At 41.4% G+C, this 14,036-nt stretch overlaps 1 protein-coding gene across 4 annotated transcripts in view; it reads left to right on the forward strand.

The window, feature by feature from the left end:
• The window catches only part of NSD1 (nuclear receptor binding SET domain protein 1), a 176,466-nt gene that overhangs the window by 144,534 nt on the left and 17,896 nt on the right, over window positions 1-14,036 (forward strand). For all 4 annotated transcript variants that reach the window (XM_025387635.1, XM_025387633.1, XM_025387634.1 and 1 more), the window contains 3 exons: window positions 853-1,058; window positions 4,916-5,028; window positions 12,341-12,610. In XM_025387635.1, the coding sequence (XP_025243420.1) occupies window positions 853-1,058; window positions 4,916-5,028; window positions 12,341-12,610 (589 nt within the window). The remainder of the gene's footprint in view (window positions 1-852; window positions 1,059-4,915; window positions 5,029-12,340; window positions 12,611-14,036) is intronic.

A 14,036-nucleotide genomic window follows, 5' to 3' on the forward strand; every position in this document is an offset into this window, starting at 1 on the left:
TTATGTAAAGGAATTATTGTTGATATATTTTTCTGCAACTTTTTTCATTCACTTTTGTGCCCCTGAGATTCATCATAGTATAGTATGCTGGTTCATTCATAGTTCACTGTTCCTTTATACAGTCACATAATGTCTAGTTCACTTACCCATTTTCCTGTTTGGACTGTGAACATTTGGTCAGTTTTTCTTGGTTTATATACTTGGGACCTTGATTATAAGTATATACTTATATACAAGTATATATTTGGTTTATATGCTTAGGGCCTTCTCTAGGGCATTCTCTGGAGTAAAGTAGGTAGATAGAGGTTTCCAGCTTTAATAGGTAATACCATATTGTCTCCCTAAAATGGTTGTGTAGTGATTTACATTCTTTGATTTTGTTTGTATATGTTTGTGTTTTGACTTCTTGGTGCTGTTCTTCCATAATTATTGAAAGTTTCCTTTTTAAAGGCCAAATTTTATTTTATTTTGTATAGTATACCATGGGTAATACTATTATTTTCTTGATGTTGAGCATTTATATTTTTTCCAGTTTTTCCTTCTTATAATGCTTCAGTGAATGTTATTGTTATAAGTGTCTGTTCCTATATCATTATTTCCTTTAGGTAGAGTCCTTGAAGTTGAATAATTGAGTCTAAGGGAGTGTGTGCCTATATAAGAATGTGGGCAGGGGTTTTCCAACTTCTAGCACATACAATTGTTTGTGTTCTAGTTAGGTTGTAAGAATGACGTAAGATGGACTTTAATGTGGACAGACAGACATTGCTAATCCTTGCGCTTATATGAGTAGATTATTTTCCTAATGCTTTGCAGCTTTCTAGAGGTTTCCCTTCTCCTTTTCACCTTTCCCAGGTGGTGGCCAGCTGAGATCTGCCATCCTCGAGCTGTTCCTTCCAATATTGATAAGATGAGACATGATGTGGGAGAGTTCCCTGTCCTCTTTTTTGGATCTAATGACTACTTGTGGACTCACCAGGCCCGAGTCTTCCCTTATATGGAGGGTGATGTGAGCAGCAAGGATAAGATGGGCAAAGGAGTGGATGGGACATATAAAAAAGGTAACTTTATCCTTTTTGTTTCTCAGGCAAACATATACCTCTGTTGCCTGAGTGTCTGCTCTGTTTTAGAATTCACATATGCTCCATTTTGAAACTGCCTTTGTCCTCTCAGGGCATTATGTGGCTACAAATACCGTATTTTGCAAGGAAGTTGACCCATGTAACTCATTATTTTTGAACCTTAATCTTTACTTAATTAGAATTTCCTTGAGCTTTTTTTTTGACTTATCAGTTGCTTTGTCAGCATTCCATCAAATAATGGAGTTTTGAAACTATTTCATAGAGGAAACACTTCAGTTTGCTAGACAGAGGCTCAGATCTCTAGCAGAGCTACATTGGCTCCAAGGAGTTTAGTCTTTTCTTTTCTTTTCTTTCTTTTTTAAAGCTTGTTGGAAAGAAACAAAATTCACCAGATATTGTAGAGCAAACTAGTAAAGGTCAAAGCATAAATGCTCTGAATCAAAATAAAGTTTTGTAAACTGGCCTAGCAATGAAGGCAGGGTACCCTGTTATCAGCAGAACTAGTTTTACTACTTACCAGGTGGTCGAATCAACTTTGAACCTGGTTTTCTCTTATCATATAATGGAGAAAGTTTGCTCTTGGAATTCAGTGGGATTACAAAAAGTGTCCCTGCAGAGTACATAATTGGTATCCCCTTAGTGGTAATTACCTTCTTCCTCTAGCTGTCCTTCGAAAGATAATATATCTCTTGCTATTTATTATATTTGGTCCTTAAAGTACAAATGATTCCGAACTCAAAATGGTCCAACTTACAGCTTTACAATGACGCACTTCCATTATGTTCCTCAGCTTATGATGGGGTTATATCCAGGTAAACCAGTTGTTAACATGAGGAGCATCTGTGTAAGATTTTGTCTATAGGGTGAGATGAAAAGGGATTCTAAGCAAGTGGCATGGAAGAAGATTCTAAGCAGGTAAAGCTTCCTGGTTAGGGAATGAGAGTAATGTCGATAGGAAACAAGTTTAACAAAGGTTCTGTTTGCCACATGTTATTTTAGTAGCTCCTCACTTAACCTGTTTGTCTTGTGATTTCTATACAGAGATATGGGCTATCTATCAGTTCTACTGCTAATACAAAAATACATAATACTGTGCTATTAGTACTAATACTTGAGGAGCTGGGGTCTTGAGTCTTGTAATCTCAGGTGGTCAGGGATCAAGTGACCAGTGTTTTGGCCTGCACAGAGCTGGCCACCACTGAGGTTGGGGGAGAAGGTGGAGTATAAGGAATACCTCAGGTCTGAGCCTGCCTAAGCTCTGAGATTCTGCGTCAGTGAGGGGGTTTCTAGGTGCCTCTGACTTCTTGGAACTTGTATTTTTGCAGGGGAATCTGAAATAGATACCAGCAGTCGAAATATCTGCTGGGATTTTGGTATTGTTAATATTGTGGCAGAAGTGTGCATTGTATATGCCGTGGGAACAGAGCAAGAGGAAGCTGGGGAGCAATGTTTGGAAGTCATAGATGATTACTAAGTGACTCTGAGGAATGAATCATAATAATAATAATTACCATTTTTGTTTGCCAGACCCTGTTCATTGTTTATTTTCTGCTTTAAGTGCTTATGATAACCCTATGAGGTAGATACCATCCTGATCTTGCAGGTGAGGAAACTGAGGCACATTAATGTTAAAGTACTTGCCCCCAATGTATCAATACCAGTAAGTGATAGAGGAAGGTTTCTCACTCTGATAATAGGGCCAGAATCTAAACTCTTAACCTCTACACTGACTTTGAAGAAGGAAAAGGACTTAAAATGTGATACATTTTATCAAGAAGACATCACATGGGAAAGCACATGTTGAATCTGTTAATAAAATCCTGAGTTAGCAACCTCCAAGTATTTGGGATGGTTTCAGCACATGGTTGAGGGAGTGCTGGGCTATTTTCCTGAAAGGATGAAGATCTAACTAGATCCCTAATTAGAGCAGAGTTTTAAAAACTTCAGCCTGCGACATTGTTGGGCCGTTTAAAAGGTGAGAGGCTGCACGTGGGAAAATCAGTGAGAGGCAGAAATGACGAGACTGTGCCGGGCAAGGTGGCTCACGCCTATAATCCCAGTACTTTGGGAGGCTAGGCGGGTGGATCCTTTGAGGTCAGGAGTTCGAGACCAGCCTAGCCAACACATTGAAACCCTGTCTCTACTAAAAATTTTAAAAAATTAGCTGGGCATGGTGATGCGCACCTGTAATCCCAGCTACTCGGGAGGCTGAGGTAGGAAAATCGCTGGAACTCGGGAGACAGAGGCTGATGCCACTGCACTCCAGCCTGGGTGACAGAGCAAGCGAGACTCTGTGTGTCTACCCACCCACCCCCTGCCCTCACCACCACCAAAAAAGAAAGAAAGAAAGAAAGAATGAGACTAACAGTGAATTGTTCATGGGGATGGAGAATATGATTTATGTTGGATAGATGTTAAGGAGGTAGACTAGGACATGCTGAATAATGTCCTAGTCTGCCTCCTTAGAAGAACACATTTTAGGACAATTTAGATGATTCTCCTGGAAAGGGCACATTTTAGGACAATTTAGATGACTCCATGGAACACATACAAACAAGGAAATGAAGAAAAAGGATGGGTCAGAGGGGAGAGTTTCTTTAAAGGATGACAGAGCTTGGAGAAAGGCACAGAGAAAGTGGGAAGAATGGGATTCTCAGAGTTTTTAATGTGGGTGAAGAATAATGAATTACAGTTTTAAGTGCAGAATGAGAATCTTAAGATTTTGTTGGACTTTTCAGATATTGCAATCTTTTAAGCATGAGAAAATACAGGGGCCGGGCACAGTGACTCATGTGTGTAATCCTAACACTTTGGGAGGCTGAGGCAAACAGATACCTTGACCTTAGGAGTTTGAGGCCAGACTGGGCAACATGGCAAATCCTTGTCTCTACAAAAAAATTAGCCTGGCATGGTGGTACATGCCTGTAGTCCCAGCTACTCGGGAGGCTGAGGTGGGAGGATCACTTCAGCCTAGGAGGTCGAGGCTGCAGTGAGCTGTGATTGTGCCATTGCATTCCAACCAGGATGTTAGAGTGAGACCCTGTCTCAAAAAAAAAGTACAGGACTTGAGTGTAGATTATTTATGAAGGTCTGTGTATGATTAGAGCTAATAGTTTATATTTACAAAACAAGTCTTAGGATAAGAGGCAAGAAGGAGAACAAAGCTTCAACTTTGAATTTCTGCCAGAGGAGAGTGAGCACAATATCTGGGGCACCTAAGAAGTAGCATGTTTCCAAAAGTGCGAGGTTTAGGACTGAGGAAAGAAAGGCCTAAAGGCAGTGACTTTGCTAAGCAGATGAAGTGTAGTTGTTAGGAGATGGTATCTGTGGGCTTTTTAAAGTCATTTAGCTGTTTATTGTTTTCTCATCTAAAGCACGGTTGTCTAATCTTTTGGCTTCCCTGGGCCACATTGGAAGAAAAATTGTCTTAGGCCAAACATAAAATACACTAACAGTAACAATAACTGATGAGCTAAAAAAAAAAAAAAAAAAAAAAAAAAATCAGTGCATAATTTTTATGATATCCACCACCACAGATAAGCAAAAAAGTCCTCGTATTCAAATGGTTGGACATCCGTGATCTAAAGGGTGGTAGTCTGTATAGCCATTTAGTTCTAGATTATGTTTTGTCTTAATACTATGTCTGAATACCCTTCGGACTACATTACCTGTTTGAAAATAGCTGTTATGTGTTTTCTTTTTCATATAGCGTTGGTCAATTTTTGTGTAAAAAATGGAGTTTCTCCAACTTAAAGAGGAAAAAGTAAAAAATAAGTGAATAAATAAATAATTCCATCCAGAGATTTGAAAGTGACTTGTGCTGTCTGTTTTCATAGCTCTTCAGGAAGCTGCAGCAAGGTTTGAGGAATTAAAGGCCCAAAAAGAGCTAAGACAGCTGCAGGAAGACCGAAAGAATGACAAGAAACCACCACCTTATAAACATATAAAGGTGAGGAGAAAATCTTGGGTGACCTTCTCTGGAGAGAAACGGAATAGCTGGCTCTTCCCTCTCTGTTCATGACAAGAATGGAAGCACAAGCATAGTTCGTTTTAGGTAGAGGTATGAGCTTTAAAGAAGATAAGAAATAGCCGGGCGTGGTGGCTCACGCTTGTAATCCCAGCACTTTGGGAGGCCGAGGCAGGTGGATCACCTGCAGTCAGGAGTTTGAGACCAGCCTGGCCATTATGGTGAAACCCCTTCTCTACTAAAAATACAAAAAACTAGCCGGGCGTGGTGGCGGGTGCCTGTAGTCCCAGCTACTCGGAGGCTGAGGCAGGAGAATGGCCTGAACCTGGGAGGCGGAGCTTGCAGTGAGCCGAGATCGCGCCACTGCACTCCAGCCTGGGTGACACAGCGCGAGACTCCGTCTCAAAAAAAAAAAAAAAAAAAAATACAAAAGTTAGCCTGGCGTAGTGGCGGGTGCCTGTAGTTCCAGCTACTTGGGAGGCTGAGGCTAGAGAAATGCTTGAACCCGGGAGGCAGAGGTTGCAGTGAGCCGAGATCGTGCCACTACACTCCAGCCTGGGCGACAGAGTAAAACTCTGTCTCAAAAAAAAAAAAAGAAAAAAAGAAGATAAGAAACAAGTACCAGAGCACCATTCCTAGCACATTGCCAGGATTACCAATGTCAGGAAAATTAATTTTAAGTGCACCTAGCCTTTAATCTAGTAAAATAGTCATCACCATTATCATCTGGGTCCAGTGGAGCCTTTGTATTTTAAATATTTTTTAAAGAGACAGTGGAGAACAAATTTATTAGAAATGTTAGTGTTATGTTGTTGCTGAAATAATTGTAGTTTTGTCATTACTTTTAATGGCAAACCTCAATTACTTTTGCACCAACCTAATATTTACTAAATCCTTTTTACAAACCTCCTTTTATCAGATAAGTTAGTGGTGATGCTCAAGTATCATAAAACATGAAAGAATATTGTTAGACCTGTTGAGAAAAGGAGGTTACTCAGGTTGTTCTTGTAAAACATCTTTGATGGCATTGTTTCTGGATGAGAATACCCTGTTTCTTTTTTGTTCTTAGAAATGCATTATTTGTTCACTTATCCTTTGTGTGTGTGTGTGTGTGTGTGTGGTTTTTTTGTTTGTTTGTTTTTGAGATGGAGTCTCCCTCTGTCTTCAAGGCTGGAGTGAAGTGGTGCAATCTTGGCTCACTGCAACCTCCATCTCCCAGGTTCAAGCAGTTCTCCTGCCTCAGCCTCCCCAGTAGCTGGGATTACAGGCGCACACCACTATATGTGGCTAATTTTTGTATTTTTAGTAGAGATGGGGGTTTGCCGTGTTGGCCAGGCTGGTCTCGAGTTCCTGACCTCAGGTGATTGACCCGCCTCAGCCTCCAAAGTGCTGAGATTATAGGCATGAGCCACCACACCTGGCTGTGTGTTTCTGAAGACTGATAATCTGAGATGTTACTTGGAGATTAATTTCACCACCATCTTTAGAATCTAGTATGTTTATGTTTGTCTCAAATATTGGATCGAGCATAGTTAAACTGAAAAACTTTTGTTGTTTATCAGAAATTCAGATTGAACTAGATGACTTGGATTTTTATTTGCTAAATCTGATAACCCTACTGAAAGCAGACCTCCAAGATCGTATCCCCAGTGTTTTATACTTGCTTTGCTTTTTTATTTTTAAACTCCTTTCCTCAAGTGTAGTAGACAGTCTTTTATACTTTTTTAAACGACAATGCAGTACTTTGGGTAATACTGTAAGAAGTCTAAAGTGTGACAGTTTATTTCACTATTTTGTTGTGCTTATATGTGATTCCATTGTGTTTCCCTTTTCTTATTATTTCCGTCTTCCTTAGCATAGTTGTGGATTATAATGAGTAATAATGTGTAATGATGAAGTAGTAAGTTACAAGATACAGGAAATGTAAGAACACTAAGATTCCATACTGTGTCTTAGATTTCGTCTGATGGACTTATATGGTATTTACAAGACAGAATCAGTTTTGTTCTTTGTGTGTTTCTTTGAGACAGAGTCTCACTCTGTGACCCAGGCTGGAGTGCATTGGCACAATTTTGGCTCACTGCAACCTCTGCTTCCCAGGCACAAGCAATTCTCCTGCCTCAGTCTCCTAAGTAGCTGGGATTACAGACCTGAGCCACCAATGCCAACGCCTGGCTGATTTTGGTATTTTTTGTAGAGTTGGAGTTTCACCATGTTGCCCAGGCTTGTCCTGAACTCCTGAGCTCAAAGCAATCCACCCACCTCAGCCTCCCAAAGAGGTGCGATTACAGGTGTGAGCTACCACACTTGGCCTGAATTTTATTCTTTTAAATAAGAATGTTTGATTTTCAAACTTTGGAAGACCTCTAAAAAGGGATAAAAGTCATAAACACTGCTTCTGAGGGCTTTTTTTTTTTTTTTCTTTCAATTTTTTTCTTCCCTGAGACAGAGTCTTGCTGTGTTGCCCAGGCTGGGGTGCAGTAACATGATCTTAGCTCACTGAACCTCCATCTCCTGGGTTCAACCCATTTTCCTGCCTCAGCCTCCCAAGTAGCTGGGACTACAGGCGTGTGCCACCAAACCCGGCTAATTTTTGTGTTTTTAGTAGAGATGGGGTCTCACCATGTTAGCCAGGCTGCTCTTGAACTCCTGACCTCAGGTGATCCGCCTGCCTCGACCTCCCAAAGTGCTGGGATTACAGGCGTGAGCCACCGTGCCTGGCCCAATTTTTTTTTTTTTCTTTATTAGAGATGAGGATCTCACTATGTTGCCTAGGCCGATATCCTGGCCTCAGGTTATCTTCCCACGTTGGCCTCCCAAATTATTGGGATTATAGGCATGAGCTGTCACTCCTGGCCTTTCGATTATTACTTTAAATGTCATAAAATATCCATACCGAGATTAGATTAAAAAAAGATTATTATTACTGGCCTTTCGATTATTACTTTAAATGTCATAAAATATCCATACCGAGATTAGATTAAAAAAAGAACAAAGAACGAAAAAAGTCATAAACTATTATTCCTTACAAATAATTACAACTTTTGAAATTAAGAATTTCAAAACCTATAATTGGATCTAAATGAGTCTCACAATGTATGTGACATATAATCTCAGAACATAGTTTTTAGGCCTCAGAAATGGAAAATAATTCTATTCACATAGTCCTAAGAGTCAGATAACAGCAAGGTAGGCATTTTAGAGTTACCATATCAACCATATTGAGCTATTGAGACAGCAGTTTCCTGTGAGTGATCTCATCAAGAATTTAAAGGCCAACTTCTTCCCTCCCCCCCCCCCCTTTTTTTTTTAAATAAACATTTCCAGGAAAAGGATCTAGAGCAAGCATTGGCAAACTACGGTTCATGGGCAAATCTGGTCTACTGCCTATTCTTGTAATACTCTTGAGCTACAGGTTGTTTTTACATTTTTCAGTGGTTGGCAGAAAAGAGGTTTTGTGACACATAAAGATTATATGAAATTCAACTTTCTTTTTCTTTTTTTTTTTTTTTTGAGACGGAGTCTTGCTCTGTAGCCCGGGCTGGAGTGCAGTGGCCGGATCTCAGCTCACTGAAAGCTCTGCCTCCCGGGTTTGCGCCATTCTCCTGCCTCAGCCTCCCGAGTAGCTGGGACTACATTAGCTGGGACTACAGGCGCCCGCCACCTCGCCCGGCTAGTTTTTTGTATTTTTAGTAGAGACGGGGTTTCACTGTGTTAGCCAGGATGGTCTCGATCTCCTGACCTCGTGATCCGCCCGTCTCGGCCTCCCAAAGTGCTGGGATTACAGGCTTGAGCCACCGCGCCCGGCCGAAATTCAACTTTCAATCAGTATCCAGAAAATTTTATTGGAATACAGGCATGCTTTTTCATTCACATATTACATATGGCTTCTTTTATATTACAGTGGCAGAGTCGAGCTACATATGGAGATATATGGCCTGCAAAGCCTAAAGTATTTACTTTCTGACCCTTTACAGAAAAAGTTACTTAACTCCTGATCTATAGTGAGATGTACTTAGAATTACATATCCATGTCTTTGTTCTTAACCATGTGGGATTTCTTTTGTTGGTTTGCTTTTGGTTTATGATATGATAAGTATGAAACTTATTTTTGGATTAATAACAGGTTAGAGCAGTTGATAAACAATGATTGAAACATATATTTTCCAGCCTGGGCAACAGAGCAAAACCCAGTCTCTACAAAAATTACAAAAAAAAAAAAAAAAAAAAAAAAAATTCTGGGGCCGGGCGCGGTGGCTCAAGCCTGTAATCCCAGCACTTTGGGAGGCCGAGACGGGCGGATCACGAGATCAGGAGATCGAGACCATCCTGGCTAACACAGTGAAACCCCACCTCTACTAAAAATACAAAAACTTAGCCGGGCGAGGTGGCAGCGCCTGTAGTCCCAGCTACTCGGGAGGCTGAGGCAGGAGAATGGCGTGAACCCGGGAGGCGGAGCTTGCAGTGAGCTGAGATCCGGCCACTGCACTCCAGCCTGGGTGACAGAGCGAGACTCCGTCTCAAAAAAAAAAAAAAAAAAAAAAAATTTCTGGGTGCCTGTTGTCCCAGCTACCTGGGAGGCTGAGGTGGGAGAATCACCTGAGCCTAGAAAGTCAACACTGCAGCAAGCTGTGATTGTGCTACTGCACTCCAGTCTGGGGGACAGAGTAAGACCCTGTCTCAAAACAAAAACATGTATTTGTAGAGAGAAATATATAGTTCAGGTAAAAATACTTTGAATCAGAAGTGAATGTTCAAATGCCCTATTCAGGTGTTGTAGTCTTGGGTGACTGAGATTAGCTGTTGTCTATCCCCTTAGAATTTGCCTTAGATATTGTAAGCCTTATGCCTTATGGCTTCCAGTTGCATATGTTGAGGGTATTTCTCCGTTAACAAGAAGTTTCCAAACCTCAACCAGTATTTGATGAATCTAGGAACCGATCTGGCAGTGAGACCTACATCGTTTTTCCCCACTGACAGCATCTTGCTCGTCACCCAGACTGGAGTGTCTTGCAGGCCTACGTGATCCTCCCACTATAGTTTCCTGAGTAGCTGGGACCTCAAGCACTTGACACCATGCCCGGCTAAGCTTTAAAAATTTTTTGTAGACATAGGGTTTCATTGTGTTGCCCGGGCTGGTCTTGAACTTCTAGGCTCAAAAAATCCTCCAGTCTCTGCCTCCGAAAGTGCTGGGATTACAGATGTGAGCCACTGCACCTGGCCTCCTCCTGTTAAATTTTGATAGAAAAATGGTTTGATGACAGTATATATCCAGATTGTAGATTTTATAATATTAAAGGGAAGCAGGCAAATAATAAAATGCAAGAAATGAAAGCATTTGAAAATTTAGAGGATAGAAATAACTTTTAAGTAATAGTGATTTTAGGCCGGGCCCAGTGGCTCACGCCTGTAATCCCAGCACTTTGGGAGGCCGAGGCAGGCGGATCACGAGGTCAGGAGATCAAGACCATCCTGGCTAAGAAGGTGAAACCCCGTCTCTACTGAAAATACAAAAAATTAGCCAGGTGTGGTAGCGGGCGCCTGTAGTCCCAGCTACTCGGGAGGCTGAGGCAGAAGAATGGCATGAACCCAGGAGGCAGAGCTTGCAGTGAGCTGAGATCGCGCCACTGCACTCCAGCCCAGGGGACAGAGCAAGATTCCGTCTCAAAAAAAAAAAAGTGATTTTAGGTGGACTGGAATGAGTAATCTAGAATATTTGATATGAGAGAAACAATCATAAGGACATTATATAAGAAAGGAAGAATTTAATATGTCTACCATGTTTCAGAGGCAGCTAGGTGCTGTACTATACATATATTTCTTATTCTCACAATAGTCTTGCAAGTAATTTATTCAAAATCACACAGTTCCTGAACAGTCCAATTTTTTGTGTGGTTTGTGTCTCAGAAGACTAAATTTGACTGTTTCCACTGAAATAATATGAAATGAGGGGAGATACATTCTCATGCACAAATCCATTATTGTATTAGAACATCTGTTGTCTTTCCTTATTATTGCTAGTATTTGTTAAAACCTCTACATTAATGACTTTGGTATTACAATAACTGTTTGACCTTCATGTTGTACCTTACCAGACTTTCACTATATTTTTGAGCACCAGCACTGCTTCTAAATTAATCCATGAGTGACATTGCTATAGTCCTTTTAAAAGATTTTAAATTATAAGCAGGATGTGGTGATACCTGCCTGTAGTCCCAGCTACTTGTGAGGCTGATGCAGGAGGCATAGAGGAACTCAAATTACGCACAGATGATTTCATGCCATTAATTTGCCACTTAAGAATAGTGCTTTTGCCCGGCGTGGTGGCTCAGGCATGTAATCCCAGCACTTTCGGAGACCGAGGCAGGCAGATCACCTGAGGTCAGGAGATCACAAGGTTAGGAGATCGAGACCAGCCTGGCCAACATAGTGAAACTCCATCTTTCCTAAAAATACAAAAATTAGCCGGACTTGGTGGTGCGTGCCTGTAGTCCCAGCTACTTGGGAGGCTGAGGCAGGAGAATCGCTTGAACCGGGGAGGCAGAGGTTGCAGTGAGCCAAGATCCCGCCACTGCACTCCAGCCTGGGTGACAGAGCTAGACTCCCTCTCAAAAAAAGGAAGGAAGAATAATGCCTATTTTTTTGTAGCAGCAAATGTGGCACCACCAGGTGGCAAGAGCAGAAACCTAGTTTATTTATTTATTTTTTGAGACCGAGTCTTGCTCTTGTTACCCAGGCTGGAGTGCAATGGCACAATCTAGGCTCACTGTAGGCTCCACCTCCTGGGTTTACTTATACCATTCTCCTGCCTCAGCCTCCCAAGTAGCTGGGACTGCAGGTGCCCGCCACCATGCCCGGCTCATTTTTTGTATTTTTAGTAGAGATGGGGTTTCACCGTGTTAGCCAGGATGGTCTTGATCTCCTGACCCCATGATCCGCCCATCTTGGCCTCCCAAAGTGCTGAGATTACAGGCATGAGCCACTGCTCCCGGCTCGTAATTTTTTTTTTTTTTTTTTGAGATGGAGTCTCGACATGTCGGCCAGGCTGGAGTGCAGTGGTGCAATCTTGTCTCACTGCAACCTCCGCCTCCTGGGTTCAAGCAATTCTTGTGGAGTTCATACTTTGTATGTCAAGTGAGGCTCTGTTTTTTATATCAAACTGTCCAAGTATTGATAGTTCAAAGTCATGGGAAATGTGGCTGCAACTTCAAGGAAAAAAAGTTTGCCTTTTTCAGGGTCTTAATTGTCTTATGCTGACTTGTTTTATGCAGTGTACTTTGTGCTACTTTTCCAGGTGAACCGTCCTATTGGCAGGGTACAGATCTTCACTGCAGACTTATCTGAAATACCCCGTTGCAACTGTAAAGCTACTGATGAGAACCCCTGTGGGATAGACTCTGAATGCATCAACCGCATGCTGCTCTATGAGTGCCACCCCACAGTATGTCCTGCCGGAGGGCGCTGTCAAAACCAGTGCTTTTCCAAGCGCCAATATCCAGAGGTTGAAATTTTCCGCACGTTACAGCGGGGTTGGGGTCTACGGACAAAAACAGATATTAAAAAGGTTAGAAAAAGCTAAATTGCCAGATATTTTCTCCTCTTTGCAGTTGGTTGATGTCATTAATTCTTGACATTATAAAATTCATCATAGAGGAAGATAACACAGTTAACAATTAACCTTATTGTTGTGTTTTGCCATATCCTTCCACAGTTTAGAGGCTCACAAATGAATGGTTTTGATCTCCTAAGTCCTTTTTATTGATCATGGTTACTGTGTAGGAGGATGGAAAAAATGGGACATTCATAGAGATGCTATGGCTTTGTTTGCTTTTTTGTGAATATCCTACAACCAGTAATTAAGAGATGACAGTGAGCACATGATACAGAGACATTGATCCACCTACTAATAAAATATTTTTAGTGAGGAAAAATCTGGCTTCATGAAACATGAAGGATAAGAAGGTTAAGCCTTATTGAATGAAAATGCAGTAATGTCTTCAACTTAAAACTTGGCAGGATCTTGAAGTTTCTAACAAATAAGATTGTATAGTCTTTTTTTTTTTTTTTTTTTTTTAATAAGCCTTATTCTGCTTATATTTTCTGAAGAATTTTATTGGTTTCTAGGAAATGTAGCATAGTATGGGTTGGCATTCAGTCATTTACCAAGTAGTTATTTTTATATTTACTGTATGTGCCAGGTATTGTGCTGGGGATGCACTAACCAAGACGAGAGATATGACCCATGCCTTCGTAAAGTTTACATTCTGGAGGGAGAGAAATATTGAACAAATCACCTCCCAGTATGGAAGTATAAAGGGCTCTAGAGACATGTGACGAAGGAACTGAAACTAGTTTGTCTCTGATGATATTTTATTTATTTTTTGAGAGAGGGTCTCACTCTGTTGCTCAGACTGGAGCATACTGGTGCCATCTCCGCTCACTGCAACCTCCACTTTGCAGGCTCAAGTGATCCTCCCATCTCAGCCTCCTGAGTAGCGGGGACTACAGACTCGCATCACCACACCTTGCTAATTTTTGTATTTTTTGTGGAGGCGAGGTCTCACCATGTTGCCCAGGCTGGTCTCAAACTCCTGGGCTCAACAGATCCTCCCAAAGCGTTGGGATTATAGGCGTGAGCCATCACTCTTGGCTTCTGAGGCTATTTTAAATTGAGACTTGAAATATAAGTAGCTATTGACTCAGGCAAGGTTACCATTAAAGCCCTGCAGGTTAGGAGTGAACACGTGTGAAAGCCAGAGTTACTATAGTATAATGAATAGGGAGGATGGTCCTTTGAAATGTGGAGCAGAGCAAGCGCCAAGGAAGATGAACATAGTTTATTCAGGGAAACCAATTCTCAGGCTCTGGGACAGGTAGAGATTGGTCATCCATCTCTTTATAAGGAAGCTCTAGTTTACTTACTAATCTTCCATTCTGGAGGATCTTTAGTATCCAGTGTATTCTAATCTTTGTGCTGGTGACAGTGGTGG

The sequence above is a fragment of the Theropithecus gelada genome, chromosome 6 (genome assembly GCF_003255815.1).
Source record: "Theropithecus gelada isolate Dixy chromosome 6, Tgel_1.0, whole genome shotgun sequence".
NCBI classification, from domain to species: Eukaryota; Metazoa; Chordata; class Mammalia; order Primates; family Cercopithecidae; genus Theropithecus; species Theropithecus gelada.